The sequence below is a fragment of the Muntiacus reevesi genome, chromosome 12, assembly GCF_963930625.1.
Source record: "Muntiacus reevesi chromosome 12, mMunRee1.1, whole genome shotgun sequence".
Lineage (NCBI taxonomy): Eukaryota > Metazoa > Chordata > Mammalia > Artiodactyla > Cervidae > Muntiacus > Muntiacus reevesi.
Window position 1 is genome coordinate 17,124,732 of NC_089260.1, and position 16,931 is coordinate 17,141,662.

A 16,931-nucleotide genomic window follows, 5' to 3' on the forward strand; every position below is an offset into this window, starting at 1 on the left:
GATCTCAGTAACAACAGCTCCTAACGCCAAACAGCGCTTGTATAAACCCACATAACAAACAGTAAGGAGGTTTCAGTGAAAGCTTGTGAGTTGCCAACTTGATAATAAAGTTCTAGTTAATACTCTTTTTTCTTTTATATTTTATAGTTTTATTTTACATTAATTTTAGGTCAATCTCAACAGCTTTAAGTATTCTTGATGGTTAATAAATAGTGAAGAAAGCATGCTCTATTTTAACATATATTTACTATACCACAACTCTAAATTGGTCTTCTATATCCAATATCACCAACCATACATAATGTATTGATTTATTTTTCATTTTGAAAAGTCACTGGGAAAGGGAAGACCAAATGCTACATTCTTGGTTCAAATGGACTGACAGCCTTATGCCTACACAAGCAACTTTGATCAGAGATCAAAGTACCAAACACTCAACAAAATTCAAGGAAAATTGGCATACCTGAAGAGATGTGCTATCAGATCTTATTGCCTGCATTTTCTAATGTCAAGGGCAAGTACTAAAACTGAGAGTGACATTCAGTAAATGGAACCCCCAAATCTGGATTCACTATACCACACCTGGTTATTCTTACCCTTTTAGAAGGATACAGTTGTTTTTAAAACATAAAATGACCTCAAAGAACCATAAAACAAGAATGCCCAATGAATTTATTAAATCCTAACTGCTTGCACTTTACAATTACCTTTCTTAAAACCTAAGCAATGCAGGATCTGCAGACATTAGACGAGGGGATAACAAGCCCCGTGTAAGAGAAAGTGAGCTGTGAGCAGTCTTCAAACTCTGTCCCAAAACACAGGGAATGTATTTCTCTGTCTATTTATCTTCAGCAGCTATATTTCTCTAATGTTGTTGTTTAGTCGCTAAGTCACGTCCGACTCCTTTGTGACCCCGCGGACTACAGCCCAGCAGGCTCCTCTGTCCGTGGGATTTCCCAGGCAAGAATACTGGAGTGGGTTGCCATTTCCTTCTCCAGGGGCTCTTCCTGACTCAGGGATTGAACCTGCATTGCAGGGGTATCCCTTACCACTGAGTTCCCCTTGGAAGCTCCATATTTCTCTAAGAGAGTGGTCTTGATAATTTCCAAGACTTAGAAAATTTAACATGTCTAAGTTTATTATTAAGTGTCAGAGTGGATTTCAAATTCAGTCTATAAGATTTACAAAATGCCATGCAGCTTCTATATAATTATCAAGATAATCAGGAGAAAATGGTTTATACAAAGCTTTGCTGCTTGTTTACAACTGTTTTTAAAATTCCTGACAGACCATGCCTCTAAGAAGACAAAAACGGGCCTGACCGGTCTGTGTATCCTGGCAGATTACACAGTGCCTGGCACATGGTTTCTTGAAACCCAGACATGGGGGAATCCAGTAATTCTTTGCTGAATGTACACTCAATTAAGTTCACTATAACAGGATTTTGAAGTAACATTTTTTCTTATGACTAGTTCTATTTCATTGTTAAATTCTTAAGAAAATAAACATGAACAAAGAGAAGAAAGTAAGTTACCATAATCCTAACAACTAGAAGTAACTATCATTGATATTTTGATGTTACAGTCTCACAGCTTTTTTCTCTATATGAATGAATGTTTAATTCATACTATACATACTAATGTTAAACTTTTAAATTTATTATATTGTGAACATGCTTCCATGCTACCAGTCTTCTACATTATTTTTAATAGCTATATTCTATTGTTTGGATGTACCATAATTTTATTATTGAATTTCCTAGCATATTAAAAAAGAATCCACCCTACAGTCTTCCAATTATTACACAGATTCAAATTCACTGACACTGTAAATCAGTCAAAATGAAGATAGTCTTAAGAGAATTTTTAAATAATATTTTTGGACAAAATTTGACTATCACAATAAGTTTTTAGGCAATGTATTTAAAAAATGTGACACAGATGAACCTGACTATAATGAAAGGCTATGGAACCAGCTTCATTTCTTACTGGCAAATGGTTTCACTGTGATAGCAATCTTCATGCAAGGCTTGCTTTGCTCACTATAAAACTTCCAAGATTCTTATTTACAGTTCACCTTAAACTAAGTTAGATTTAGGATCCTTTTGCTGTTGTGGTTCAGTTGCTAAGTTGGATATAATTCTTTGCGACAGCATGGGCTACAGTCTGCTGTAGTGAAGGCTCCTCTGTCCTTCACTCGCTCTTGGAGTCTGCTCAAATTCATGTCCATTTAGTCAGTGATGCGTCAGTGATGCTATCTAACCATCTCATCCTCTGCTGCCCCCTTCTCCTGCCCTCAATCTTTCCCAGCATCAGGATCTTTCCCAATGAGTCAGCTCTTTCCATCAGATGGCCACAGTATTGGAGCTTCAGCCTCAGCATCAATCCTCCCAATGAATATTCAAGGTTGATCTCCTTTTAGGATGGACTGGTTGGATCTCCTTGCAGTCCAAGGGACTCTCAAGAGTCTTCTCCAACACCACAGTTCGAAAGCATCAATTCTTCGGTGCGCAGCCTTCTTTATGGTCCAACTCTCACATCTGTACACGACTACTGGAAAAACCATAGCTTTGACTATGCAGACCTTTGTTGGCAAAGTGAGATCTCTGCTTTTTAGTCTGCCTGCAATGCACAAGACTCGGGTTTGATCCCTGCCCTGGGTTGGGAAGATCCCCTGGAGGAGGGCATGGCAACAAACTCCAGTATTCTTGCCTGGAGAGTCCCACAGACAGAGGAGCCTGGCAGGCTACAGTTCATAGGGTCACAAAGAGTCAGAATGAAGCAACTTAGCACGCACACATCATTTCAGGCTATTTCAGTGCCATGAAGAATACTTAAAGGAGGAAGTTTAAAAGTAGAGCCTTCTGAATTTTACTTCCAAGGCTCAAAATGATTAATAGAAGTTCAAAAAAGTACCTTTTAGATAGAGCTGGACTCACCACAGATATAATTTTAGTTTATATTTAAATTTGTGGAGCATACACATTTTATGGTAATCCCAAGTTGAATTTAACTGTCTAACTGTGATTTCTTCAATGCCAAGTTATCAATTACTTCATTATTAAAAATATTTTACTGCAGTAAAGGGGAGGTTAATTTCAAATGTGTGGATTAGAGAACGCTACTTTAAGAAAGGCCAGTACATTGGGCATAAGCTCATATATTGATAATAATTAAAAGAGGGCTAATCAGGTATTACTTAGGTGATATTCTTAGGGAACAAAGAATTTATGTTTATAAATATTTATTATGCTATGATTATTATTTATAATAGAAAGGGCAAAATTATTTATTTGCATGTTTGCTATTACTCTGCAAACAACTGCTTAGCAACATGTTTAACACTTATCAAGTTACTATACTCCAGGCACTGTTTAAGTATTTTTCTAGTAATAACTGAGTCCTCATGAAAAAGACCTATATGGTAAGTACTACCGATATCATTATTCTCATTTTTATAGGTGAAAAAACTAAGTCCCTAAGTTTGTTTTCATAAGATTCTTTTTAATATAATGAATTAGTTTTTAGCAAATCTTTTCATCAAAGGTTATATAAAAGGAAACATTAGTCTAGCCCACACACTCTGAATTAACTCTTAGAATCATTTCACTAGAAGTAAACTTTTTAAACTGTGACAAAACAATAAATATCTGGAAATGTTTCTTACTTGGCAAGAAGTGTCAATCTAGCACATATCATTCTGATAAACTCTTTGCAATCATCTCACATTAAATTTTTTTAAGAGTAAGAAAAATTAAAATATTTGGAAGTGTTTTCCACTTACAGGAAGTAACTATGTTCCTGGACTCAATATTCTCAAGCATTTCTTACTTGTTGGGATAGTGAGAAAATACTTGCCTTAATTTTTATTTCTCCATCAGGAAATCACAAGAAACCAAACAAGAATTTCTAAAATATATATCCTGAAATATTTATATTACTTACCATTATTTTTAAATTATTAAAATTCAGTGGGACTTCCCTGGCAGCTCAGTGGTTGAAACTCTATGCTCCCAATGCAGGGGACGTGGGTTTAATCCCTGGTTCCAGAACTGAGAGCTCACATGCTCCCTGGTACAGCCAAAAAAAATGTTTTTTAGTTACAATTCAAATTTCAGAAAAATATTGACTTAATGTAGATAAAAATTAAATTTTTCACAAAGAGAATATTATCTTAGATATTTTATTCTGATGCCTTTTAATATTTTCTAAAAATTTTTACTGTGTTTACCATGTTAAAAATTCTTAGCAAGGGACTTCTTCCCACTGAAATTTCCAATTTTCAATGTGTAGTAATAAAATAAAGACATGAAATTAGTACTGGGAGATCAATGTGAAGTGTATTATATTACTTTTGCAATAAGGTTATTTGATTTTTTTTTTAAAGTTTTTCCTAGCTACCGCTATTTTGCTTACGTGACCTAATGGTGCCACCTTGCGGCCCACCTGGGCTTCAAAAGCAACCTGAGCATCTAGGAGCAGCAGCAGCAGCAGCACTGGTGTAAAGCCAGGACGAGGGCCTCTGGTTTCCCTTTGTCTCATCTCAGTCACTTACTGTCATTCGTGCTAATTTTGAAACTGTTCAGAATTGAGATGAACTTCAATTTTCCTCAGAAAAGAAAAGCTTACCTAATACAATGTGTGTCAATTACACCTCAAAGAAGAAAGAAAAGAAGGAAAGGGAAGGAAGGAAAAGGGAGGAGGGAGGAAGGGGAATCCCCCGGCGGTCCAGTGGTTGGGTCTTGGTGTTTTCACTGCCAAGGGCCTGGTTCTGTCCCTGGTCCTGCGGAGGAACTACGATCCCAAAAGCCAGGCAAAGCAGCCAGGGAAGGAGAGGGGAGAAGAGCTTACTAGGCAAATAAACAGCATAAATATGATCCCAGGCCTTTTAAAAAACCTAAACCTCATTAAGCCCGCCTCTGATATCAGACTTCACATACACAGAATTGTTAAAGTGCTACAAAAATGACATTCTTATTTATTTGGTGTTATTTTAAAATATAGGAATTATAACTTTTTGTAAATTATTGTTTATTTTCTAAATAGTACATAAAACTTAACCAGACTTCACCTCAAATCATCTGAAAGCAAAAGACTGAGTTCTTAGGAGTATTCCTGTGAAACGTTTACAGCTGAAGGGTGATCTAGGATCACCTAACAGATTATCTAACCCAAGCTCCCAGGTTTATAGACGATACTGAGAACCAGAGAGGCTGTAACTTTGCATGTCAACCCTCACCTCTAGGGTTCTAGCCTTACTCATGATCTATGGGAGAAATACAAGGTACATCTTCAATGTAACAGGTTTTCACAGTTCTCCTATAACCTGCTCCCATTCATGCTCTGAATTACGTGCTAGATGGAAGCTAGTGTATGTGGCATCCTTAATATAAAACACCCATTCTAGTGACAAAGGGCAGAATAGGACACTCCCTAAGCTACACAACCCAAGAGAGGTCTGGTCAGCACCACAGTGGACCCTGCTCACAAGTAACTGTCAATGAGGGACCATTAGGGAAGCAATTCACCCAGGGTCGACGGTGTGGTGGTCGTCAGGTGGAGAGTGAGGTAAGAGGCAGGTTCAGGCCTTCTCCTGGAGGCCCTCGAGCTCACCCAGCAGGTCAGCTGGAGGGCCCAGGGAACAGACTGGGAACTACGCCCTGAGGGCTCCAGAGCCCTCACCAAGGCCCTCCACTAGCCATGGCCCAGGCCTCGAGGAGCAGTGGACCTCCCCCACCGCACCTCTGGGACTAACACGTAGGAAGAAAGTGCAGAGTTTTAGTAAGAGTTGAGTGTCTAAGGCTCTAAAGGGAGCCTTTGGTTCTTTTCCTGCTCTCTCTCCTTCGGACTGTGGGTAACCTATTCTGGGGACACATCTTTGATACCCCAAGAATGTAGCGAGTTACATGCTTAGAAATGGCTCTAGTTTCAAGAAACAGAAATATGGAATTTTTTCCCACTAGGTTTTTTTTTTAACCCAGCTTAGGAGGATAAACTAAGTATAGGATTAGAAGCAGAAGTTTTGTTTTCTGGCTGGAGCTTGCCTTGTGCTGCCACTTAGGAACCTAAGCTGTGGAGCAAGAAGCAGGAAATGCCGGGACTATAAAGCAGGATGGAGTCAGCAGTCCTGGTAGCTTCTTTAGTGGAACAGTAATTCCAAGCGGACAATGAGTCACAGCAATCCTCTTTCTGACTGAGACCGGCCCCCATGCGGCATCTCCTAGTGAAAGGGCAGATCTGTGAGTTGGCTCAGATTACATCTGCGTACTTAGAGCCTAGGGTATCTTTCAGAAACAGGAAAAGAGGCTGGCAAAACTCTGTACCACTTTCCATGGGAACTATTTTTATAGACTGCCCAAAGACCTACCAGGCCATTGTGACCAACACAGGAAAGAGTGGTCATTGACTAAGGTCTTAAGACCATTCCATTTCATGATTGTTGTCTACAGATTTTACCTTAAAAAAATTTTTTTAAAGAATGGTTAACTAAATTATCAACATTTTATCAATCAGACCACTCTTTTTAAAAAAAATTCCATGCCTCACTCTGGTGGTTGAAGTTCATCCTTCAATTCTTTTAGTGAGGATCTATAAGCAGTACATTCTTTCAGTCTTCTGACAGTGGCTTTATTTTTACTTTATTCTTGAATAATAGTTCATGTGATTACAAGGCTGTAGCTGCCAGTTACTTTCCCTCAGCATTTTGAGGCTATCATTCCACTGCTTCTTGGCATCTATTATTGCTAGAAGACATCTGCTTTAGTCTAATTGTTGCATAAGTTTTTTTTTCCTTTGGTTTAAAAACTTTCACTTTATCCCTAATGTTAACAGTTTCACTGGGATTTATTTAGGAGGATTTATTTATCCTGTTGGAATTCTGAGTTTTTATCATTTATAATCTAAGGACCATGGCCTCTTGAATTCTGGGGAATTCTCACTTACCTCTTCAACTACTGCTTTTCGTTCATATCTTCCTACTAGATATATGTTGGAAACTCAATTTATGCTTTTCTTTAAAAAAAAAAACAACAAACTTTTCTATGCTGTAGCTTCTAGGTACATTTCTCAGCACTATCTTCTAATTGATTTATCATCTCTGGCTGGATTGAGTCTGTTTATCACACATCAAAAACAAAAAAAAACCCTCAACTACTGTACTTTTTCACTTCTAAGAGTTTTAACTTTGTCATCTCCATCTGCTCTTGTTATTTTTTGTTTCATAATTTAACATTTTTAATAAATGCAAGTGCTTTCTCTACTTGAGCATAAGGACAATTGAAAGTCTTTGGTGGAGCAACAAGTATATATTGTATGAAGAGGGAACAATAGCCATTATCTTGTAATAACCTGTAATGGAATATAATTTGCAAAAATACTGAACTGTTATGCTGTACCTCTTAAATCAAAACATTTAAAACAATCATACTGCAATAAAAAAAGGAAAAATTACTTTGTTGGATAGTTTCCTAAAATTACTTACACTAGGGCTGAGTTTGTGTTCCAATGCAACATTGCTGGATGGACTTTTCTTGACACTGGATCTTTTCTCATTCATTTTGGAATTTTTGCTCTAAGTTTATTTTGGGAGAAGGGTTTGTTTTGCTCTCCATTCCTCCTCCCACATGCTTACTCCTCCACACAGCTGCCTCCAACTTGCCACCAACAATGAGTTCAGAACCAGGTCTCATAAAGGTTGAAGATCTTACAAACTGGCCAAAGCTAACTGTGCTTTTCATCCCCTTGGAGGCCCAGTGCCACTGGGGTGCACACAAGTGGCTGCATACCGTTCATACCAAAGAGGTAGGAAAAGGACAGAGAAACTGTCCCATGGTCCCAGCACTATCACTCCTGGCTGTCCGTAAGTGTGTTCTGAGGAAATAAGCCCTGACTCCAAGCCATGTAACACGTGACATAGTACATTCTTCTAGCTGCGGTGGTTTATTGTTTTTTAATCAATTTTTATTGAAGTGTAGTTGATTTATTAATACAATGTTACAGCACAGTGAATCAGTTGTACATATATCACTCTTTTATAGACTCTTTCCCCATATAGGTCATTGCAGAGCATTAAGCAGAGTTCCCTGTCCTCTACACTAGGTTCTTATGCAGTGGTTTTATTTAGAAGTAGACATACTTCAGTCCAATAAGACCCTTTACTTACTGTGATATATATTAAAGTGATATATTCTTTTTTTCTGATAATAAGGTGTAAACAGAACATCTAAAACTGCTTCAGTCATTTTGACACGGATTTCAGAAGGGACAGAGGGAGAGAGAAACAGATAAAGAGAAAGGTGGGGGTGTTGGAGATGGAAGCACATGGGGAAACCGAGCCAGACCTTGACTAAACCTCACACGAAGCTCATACCAACTACGGACTTTTCAAATACAGGCATCAATAAAGTCCCTTTTCTACTGACAGTTTAAATTAGGTTTTCCATTACAACCAAATATTTAAATGATATAGAACCTAAAGTCTTACTTCCTTGGTGGATCAGAGGGAAAAGAATGTGCCTGCAATGTAGGAGACCAGGGTTCAATCCCGGGGTCGGGAAGATCCCCTGGAGAAGGGAATGGCAACCTACTCCGGTATTCTTGCCTGGAGAATCCCATGGACAGAGGAGCCTGGCAGGCTACAGCCTGGGGGATCACAAAGAGTCAGAGACGACTGAGCGACTAACACTTCCTTTACACTTTCCTTGAACCTAAAGTAGTCATTACCACTTGATTCCTACTGCTGTGTGCTTCTGCCACTGCTTTCTAAGGAAAAAATACTGCTTGTGTTACATGTTTCAGCAAAAGACAATGATCAGATGAAGGGTGGGAGCAATGATATCTAACTCTCTTCAAGAAGCTGAATTAACTAAGGTCTAAGAAATCTCATTTTAAAATGGAATAAACAGCACAGCAGGCAGGAGGCAGACTGAAGCTGGGTAAATTCTAGGCGCTCACCAAGGAGATAACTTGAAGCACAAGTTGAACAGATACTCTGAATAGATGAGATAAAAATAAGCTCACTGTGGGGAAAACACAGACAATACCAGTTTTTGTTCTGTTTTTAAGAAAAACAACCAAGAGGCAAACACAGCCCCAAATGGGGAAGTGGCAGGAAGAGATTTAAATGAAAGAATCAGTGCCATCTGGCTCTTGGAAAAAAACATACTAGGGCTAAAAATGCCACCGAAGTTAGAATGCCTAAACCGTTCTGACAATGCCACACCCAGGACATTTAAAAAAATTTTTAACTTAGACTAAAGAAGAAAAGACACCATAAGCGAAAATACAGGTTTCTTAGCTAGTTTTAATACACTTAGGTTAAACAGTAAAACAGGGACTTCCCCCGTAGTCCAGAGGTTAGGACTCTGTGCTCCCAATTCGGGAGGCCTGGGTTCGATCCCTGCTTGGGAAGCTAGATCCTACATGGCACAACTAAAGATCCTGCATGCCACAACTAAGACTTTTTTTTAAAGTAAAATACAGCAGAGGAATTTAATGAAGACCTCATGTTGAAAAAATAGCTAAATAAATCATGTGTGTTCTTGCATTTGCTTCTGAATGACTTGGCACCATCCCTAAATAACAATGTGCACATATCTTTTGATTGATTGTCTTCAATTGCATAAATCTGTCAAAAGTACTACTTATTGGATAGTTCTGTGAATACACAGAAGCATCAGTATTTCTTTGGCATATGTGTGTTTATGGCTACGTGACCAAGAGCTGGGAACAAAAAAATCATCAAATTTTTTTAATCAAATGGGTGTATGCCAATCTTTATTGAACATATTTTAGTCTAGAATTGTTTTCTTTCTCTAATAATTACTGGCAAATCAAAAGCTAAATTATATAAGGTTACTAAATACTGCAGTGAACAAAGAGGTCTAGAAAAACTGAACAGCACTTAAAAAAGAACAAGTTCTTCTTCAAGTCCTACACTCCTTCAAGTTCTAGAATTCTGGGTATATATACAAAGGAAATAAAATCTTATCTCCAAGAGATACCTGCATGTTCACTGCAGCATTATTCACAATAACCAAGATATGGAAACAGCCTACGTGTCCACTGAGAGAGGAATGGACGAGAAAGATGTGGTATATACATTACACGATGAAATATTATTCAGCCACAAAAAGGAGGAAATCCTGCCATTTGTGACAACGTGAATGAACCTGGATGACACCACGAAAAGATAAATAAGTTAGACACAGAAAGACAAATGCTGAATGATCTCACTTACATGTGATGTGGAATCTAAAAAAGTCAAACTCACAGAACCAGAGAGCAGAAGGGAGGCTGCCAGGGGCTGAGGGAGAGGGAAATGGGAAGGTGCTGGTCAAAGGGTTCAAACTTTCACTCATGACATGGAGCTAATGTTCAGCAGGATGACTATAGGCAAGAGTATGTACTGTGTACTTGAAATCTGCTGAGCAGATCTTGTGTTCTCATTACACATGCACACAAAGGTAACTATGTGAGGTGATGGATGTATTAATTGTAACTTGACTGTGGCAATCATTTCAAATTTATGAAAATATTAAATCATCACACCGTACGCCTTTTAAAAAATCAGACTGCATAAACACTACATACAATTTTGATTTGTCAATAATATTTCAATGAAGCTGGAAAAAGGAACAAGCATCTATTTAATTTGGAAATTAGCTATTCCTTTGTCACTGATTTTATTTATATATTAAATATACTTTATGCATAAGATGTAAGTTGATCATTCTTATGTCTGTAGGCTGGTTTGGAAAATGGGATTTTATTACAAAGATATAAACCATAAATTTAAGTTCTAATAATACTAAAAATAATTTTAAATAGGTAAATCTTTTTCAAACACCACAATACAATCCTTTACAAAATCTAATTCTCATTAATTTTCCTTGTAAGAAATCTAGAAAAGTCTTTAGGAGAATGGTATGGAACAAATTTGGTATGACATTTCTATAGTGACAATCTCAAAAGTTCTTCCATTATTAAAGGATGAATACAGTTAATGAAAAACCCTGCAACATAAGAGAAGAGGCTCATTAGCTCTACACAGAGAAAAATACTTACAAGAAATGAAAAAAAAGAAAAAATCTGGCTTAAGAATATAAAAAAAATTAAGAACTCAGGTCATGGGGGGGGGGAAGTACCATATGGAAACTGGGATTAAAAAAAGATTATGAATTAGATAAAAACATAAAAGAAAATTTAAAATTCAAATTGTAAGCAGAGAAAGTGTTAGTCACTCAGTTGTGTATGACTCTTTGCAACCCCATGGACTGCAGTCTGCCAGGCTCCTCTGTCCATGGGATTCTCCAGGCAAAAATACAGGAGTGGGTTGCCATTCCCTTCTCCAAGGGAAACTTCCCAACCCAGGGAATGAACCCCAGTCTCCCACATAGCAGGCAAATTCTTTACCGTTTGAGACACCAGGGATGCCCCTGTAAGCAGTAAAGAACATAACAAATATTACAAAAAATCAAATCATTGATGGAAAGGCCTAATTCCTTGCAAAAGAAAAGTGTACAAGGACATGTGAAATGATTATGACAACTAGAGAACAGAGCCAACCCATGAAAAATTGCCAGAGGTGGAAAAAATGAGAAAACAAAAAAAGACAAACTTAAGAAAGTACTTCCCTCAAATTAAAAAAAAGATTTCCATCTGTAGACTGAAGGACACATCGTCTTCCAGATAAAACTAATGGATTAAAAAAATCAGTAGATACAATCCTAAACTTCAAAATAATTTAATCACCTTAAACCTTTACTATGCAACTGTGAGCTGAACTTGCTATGGAAAAGGCACAAAACAAGAGCATGGAAAGGGTTTATATCCACAGAAAAGATGGTGTAAATCTGGTATATACTGTATACCTTGTAGATTATTTTGTATTTGGGCATTAATTTACTGAGGGCAGAAACAAGAACCTAAACATATGTTGAGATAAAAAGCATATTTCAAAATAAATCTTGGTTTTCAACTTTCTTGAGTATGTATTTTTGTTCTAAATGCACAGTTTGTAGCACCTTTAAGTTTATTTTAACCTGAGGTAAGAACAAAAATAAGTGACATCTTATTTGGTGAAAGGAACATCTTTCACCAAAGGGCTTTTATGAGCTCTGAAATGAATTATGTAAAAAGGACAAGCTCTTGTGCGTGTGGGTTTTGGAGGTTAATAATACATTATCATCTTCAGTATAGTAGTATAGCTATTTTACTTCCATCAATCAATGATAAAGTGATCCAAGTCTGACTGCTAAATAGGTGGAGCTAGAAATAAAATTATTTACTGTGAGGACAACTGTAGTGCTTTCAAATAAGAGTTTACAGCTAACTGCCTCTAAAAAGCTGCCCATACTTGCCAACTCCAATCCCTTTTCCTCGATTCTCTCTTCAAACCACACCAATCAGATTTTCTCTCCCACTCTTCTTAGAGTACTCTTGCATCAACACCAGTGACGTCACATTGCTAAGTCCAATGTTCATTTCATAGTCCTCAACTTGTGATGTGTCCAATCAAAGGCTTCTTCTCAGTCTCCTTTGTGGTTCCAAGCTCTGAACATGCAAAGAAAGTCCCGGAGTTCAATCCTCACTTCTTTAGAACAGATCCCATATAGTCTCAAGGCCTGAAATACTACCTATTTGCTAATGATTCCTAAATTTCTATTTTGAGTTGGGACCTTTCCACTCAACTCCAGTCTCATAAAACATCACCTCAACAGGCATCTCAAACCTGACAAGTCTAAAACTGAACTTGATTCCTGCTCCACCAACCTCCCCGTCTCTCTCATCCTCATGTCTTCCCATGGCAGTAAAGGGCAACTCCATCCCTCCACTAGCTTAGACCAAAGGCCTTGCATCATCCTTCCCTCTTCTACTCTCATGCTCCACATCCAATCCATCGGCAAATCCCGTCAGCCACAACTAGAGAACGACAGCTTCTTACTATACTATTGCTACCACTTGGGTCTAAACTCCATCATCTCTCATTTGGATACTGACCCAACCTAACTGGGCTCCCTACTTCCATCCTTGCTCGTACTATCCATTCTGAACACAGGTGCCAGAGGGATGCTTTACATCTGTTAAGTCAGGTCCCCCCACTCCTCTCTCAACCACCTCCCTGCTCACTCAGGGGAAAGGCCACGGTCTTCACCAGGACAGATGAGCTCTAGACCTTTCCTCATCCTCCGTTCCTCTGCTCAAACCCGCTGGTCCCCCAACAAGCCTGGCGGTTTCGGGGCCTATGCCCTTGCCTGGTGCACCTGACCCCTACACAGCTGCAAGGCTATCTCTGACCCCTTCAGGCTTTACTCAAAAGCCTTCTCTACGAAGCTGTTCCTTATTTCAAAACTGCTTCTGCTCCTTCCCTGGATCTCCCTATCCACCTTCACTGCTTCATTTTTCTTCTAAGCAATTATGACCACCTGACTGGATAGATTTTAATTTTTAAAAAGTATTTTATTTATCGTCCCCAGCCCCACCTTTCCCCAGTGGAATGTTAGCCCCAGGAGGACAAGAACTCTGTTTTGTATTGTTCCTCTTGCATCTCCAGGGATCAGAACCACGCCTGGCTCTGGGAGGCACTCCGGATACATCTGCTACAGGAGTGCTGAATATGCAAACTCTTTAAATTCTGATAAGGCTAAGTGATTTAGCACACTAATAGTATCCAACTTCTTTCCACAATGGGAAATACCACTTTACAGGAACTGGAAATGCCTTTCTCTTCCATATAGTAAGTAATACAATTTGCTCTAAATAACACACCCCAAATTTCTTAATTCCTCTTTACTACAGTCTTTCAAATGTCTTTCCTACATCCTCTAAAATATTAGCTTGCGTGCTAAGTCACTTCAGGCAAGTCTGACTCTTTGCAACCCTATGGAGCCTGCCAGGCTCCTCTGTCCATGGGACTCTTCAGGCAAAAATACTGGAGTGGGTTGCCATGGCCTACTCCAGGGGCTCTTCCCGACCCGGGGGTTGAACTCGCGTCTCTTATGTCTCCTGCACTGGCAGGTGGGTTCTTCATCACATGGACAAATCTTTCATTCCCCTCTAGCATTACTGTCATAATATTGCAAAGGCAAAGTGAATTCACTAAAGATGGTATCGAAATGCAAACAATGATGAAAAGTAATGAAGCTCATTAACAACCAAATAAACCCTACTTCAAATCAAACTGTTTCAGAGTGTGAGGGCCCTAGTCCATGCTTAACTTTATTATCACCATACTCCTTAATAAGCAAACATTTTTCTAATTAAACTCCCTTTTAAGCTAAAAAGGAGTTGGTACAGGATACTTGCATTTAGCCATGAAAATTAAACCTTGGGGAAATCAGTTCAAGCTATTAGGTTGGTGTGAAAGTTAACTGCAATTTTACACTGTTGAAATTGGCCATATGATACTGGAATACATTTTTAAATAAATGTGGTTTTGTTATACATCATTTTAACATGCATTTCTTGCTTTATGTTTTTTGCTAATGACTTATTACTTGTTGTTTATTTTATGTTTATTTTAAACTATGGAAATGACATTAGCCAAAATGCAAATTTGAGCGATTTTTCTTTTTTTATTCAAGTTCAAAATGGGTCGTAAAGAAGCAGGGAGACAACTTGCAACATCAATAAGGTATTTAGACCAGGAACTTCTAACTACGTACATGCAGTGGTTGTTCAAGAAGTTTTGCAAAGGAGATGAGAGCCTTGAAGATGAGGAGCGTAATGGGTGGCCATCGGAAGTGGCCAACGACCAACTGAGAGTCATTATCAAAGCTGATCTTCTTACCACCACAAGAGAAGTTGTCAAAGGACTCAACGTCTACCATTTTACAGTTGTTTGGCATTTGAAGAAAATTGGAAAGGTGAAAAAGCTCAGTAAGTGAGTGCCTCACAAGCTGACCACAAATCAAAAAAAATCATCATTCTGAAGCGTCATCTGCTCTTATTCAACAACAATGAACTATTTCTCAACTGGATGGCGACATGCAATGAAAAGTCAACTGTATATGACAACCAGTGACAACCAGCTCTGTGGCTGGACTGAGAAGCAGCTCCAAACCACTTCCCAAAACCAAACCTGCACCAAAAAAAGGTCGTGGTCACTGTCCAGTGGTCTGCTGCAGGTCTGATTCACTACAGCTTTCTGAATCCTGGCGAAACCATGACATCTGAGAAGCATGCTCAACAAACTGATGAGATGCACCAAAAACTACAACACCTGCAGCTGCCACTGGTCAACAGAAAGCGCCCGGTTCTTCTCCATGACAACGCCCCACCACATGTCACACAACCAACACTTTAAAAGTTGAACAAATTGGGCTATGAAGTTTTGCCTCATCTGCCATAGTCATGTGACCTCTCACCAAGTGACTACCCCTTCTTTAAGCATCTTGACAACTTTTTGCAGGCAAAACGCATCCACAACCAGCAGGAGGCAGAAAATGCTTCCCAAGAGTCTATGGAATCCCAAAGTATGCACTTTTACGCTATAGGAATAAACAAACTTATATCTCATTGGCAAAAATATGTTGATTGTAATGGTTTCTATTTTGATTAATAACGATGTGCTGGCGCCTAGTTACAATGATTTAAAATTCATGGTCCAAAATCGCAATTATTTTTGTACCAACCTATTACAAGTCAAACTGATAAGTAACCAAAAGTCTTATGGAATAGGTTTGTAGAGGTAACAAGCAGGAACACTGGAGTAAGGAGATGAGGTTCAAATCCTTTACTAGCTGTTTGACCTTGGACAAGTTAATTTAGACTCTGTGCCTCGGTTTCCTTAACTGTAAGATGGAAATGGTACCCAGTGTTGTTGCTACAAGGATTAAATATAGACACAATACGACTTGAAGCATCCAGCACAATGACATATAGTAAGCATTGAAGACTGCTCTTACTATAATTCCCACCCCACTATCCGAGCTCTTTACGTTCCTAGGTACCATTCTTTAGAATGAGAAGTGATGCTACTAAATGATTTATTTTTCCCCCTTCGTTACATTCGGTAGCCAATTCTAAGCACCGTGGGCCGTTTTAAAGAATAAATGTCATTTTCTCGAGGCAGAGCCCTGTATTGCAAGCTGATCTGCCTCCTGCATTGCACGTTTAATTAGGAGCAGTCCTGTCTTTGAACCCGGGTACCCGGGGCCATGTGATATCGGGACAGTTCGCTCACATCTCAGCAGCTTCTCTTCACGCCTGGACTGCGGGTTCCGAGTAACTGGCCGCATATTGTCTGTGCCGAGGCCGAGACAAGGCACCTTTTCTGGCGGAGTGATGGGACGCCGGCCCGGGGGGCTCCGGCTCGGACCGTCGACCTCGCGAGCCCCCGCCAGGCCGCCCGCCCCGGCCACGCCCGCCGCGCGGCCGTTACCCTCAAACCAGCCCCCAGAGCCCGCGCCGGCCCTCCCCGCTCCCCCGGGCAGCACAGACCCGAGACCGGCCACCACGGGTCTGGCTCTCCGCGGGCGGCCTCGCCTCTCCGGTCCCTAGGCCAGGCCCCAAGCCGGGCCCTCCGGTGCTTCGGGGCCATCGGGAGAGGTGTCAGTGGATTTCATCCCGGGGCTGCCCGCGGGCCGAGGCCCAAGTACCTGCCAGTCAGTCGAGGAACGGCGGCAGCGGCAACACCTTCCTCCCGGCGACCGCGGCAGAGGCGACGGCAGCAGACGGAGGGGAGGGGACGGGCTGGCCACTGAGACCAGCCGGGCCTTGCTGGACAGAGCGGCCTCAGTGCGCCGCTGGGGCGCCCCCTTGAGGCTGGAAGTCGCACTGGCGGCTCGACCAGCTCTGAATCATTAAGCGAAGTACGAAAACCGCTGCGGGGGAGAAGAGGGGAACACATGTAAATCCATGGCTGATTCATGTCAGTGTATGACAAAACCCACTACATTATTGTAAAGTAATTAGCATCCAACTAATAAAGAT

At 39.9% G+C, this 16,931-nt stretch overlaps 1 protein-coding gene across 4 annotated transcripts in view; it reads right to left on the reverse strand.

Moving 5' to 3' along the window:
* The window catches only part of ANKRD46 (ankyrin repeat domain 46), a 32,005-nt gene extending 15,294 nt beyond the window's left edge, over positions 1 to 16,711 (reverse strand). For 2 of the 4 annotated variants that reach the window (XM_065902969.1, XM_065902967.1), the window contains exons 1-2: positions 16,598 to 16,670; positions 3,945 to 4,070 (exon numbers count right to left, since the gene is read on the reverse strand). In XM_065902969.1, coding sequence (XP_065759041.1) covers positions 3,945 to 3,947 — 3 coding nt within the window. In that variant the 5' untranslated portion in view covers positions 3,948 to 4,070; positions 16,598 to 16,670. Of the gene's footprint in view, positions 1 to 3,944; positions 4,071 to 16,597 lie in introns of all 4 variants that reach the window. The other 2 variants (XM_065902970.1, XM_065902971.1) reach the window with 2 other exon arrangements.
* Between the last annotated feature and the right edge of the window lie 220 nt (positions 16,712 to 16,931).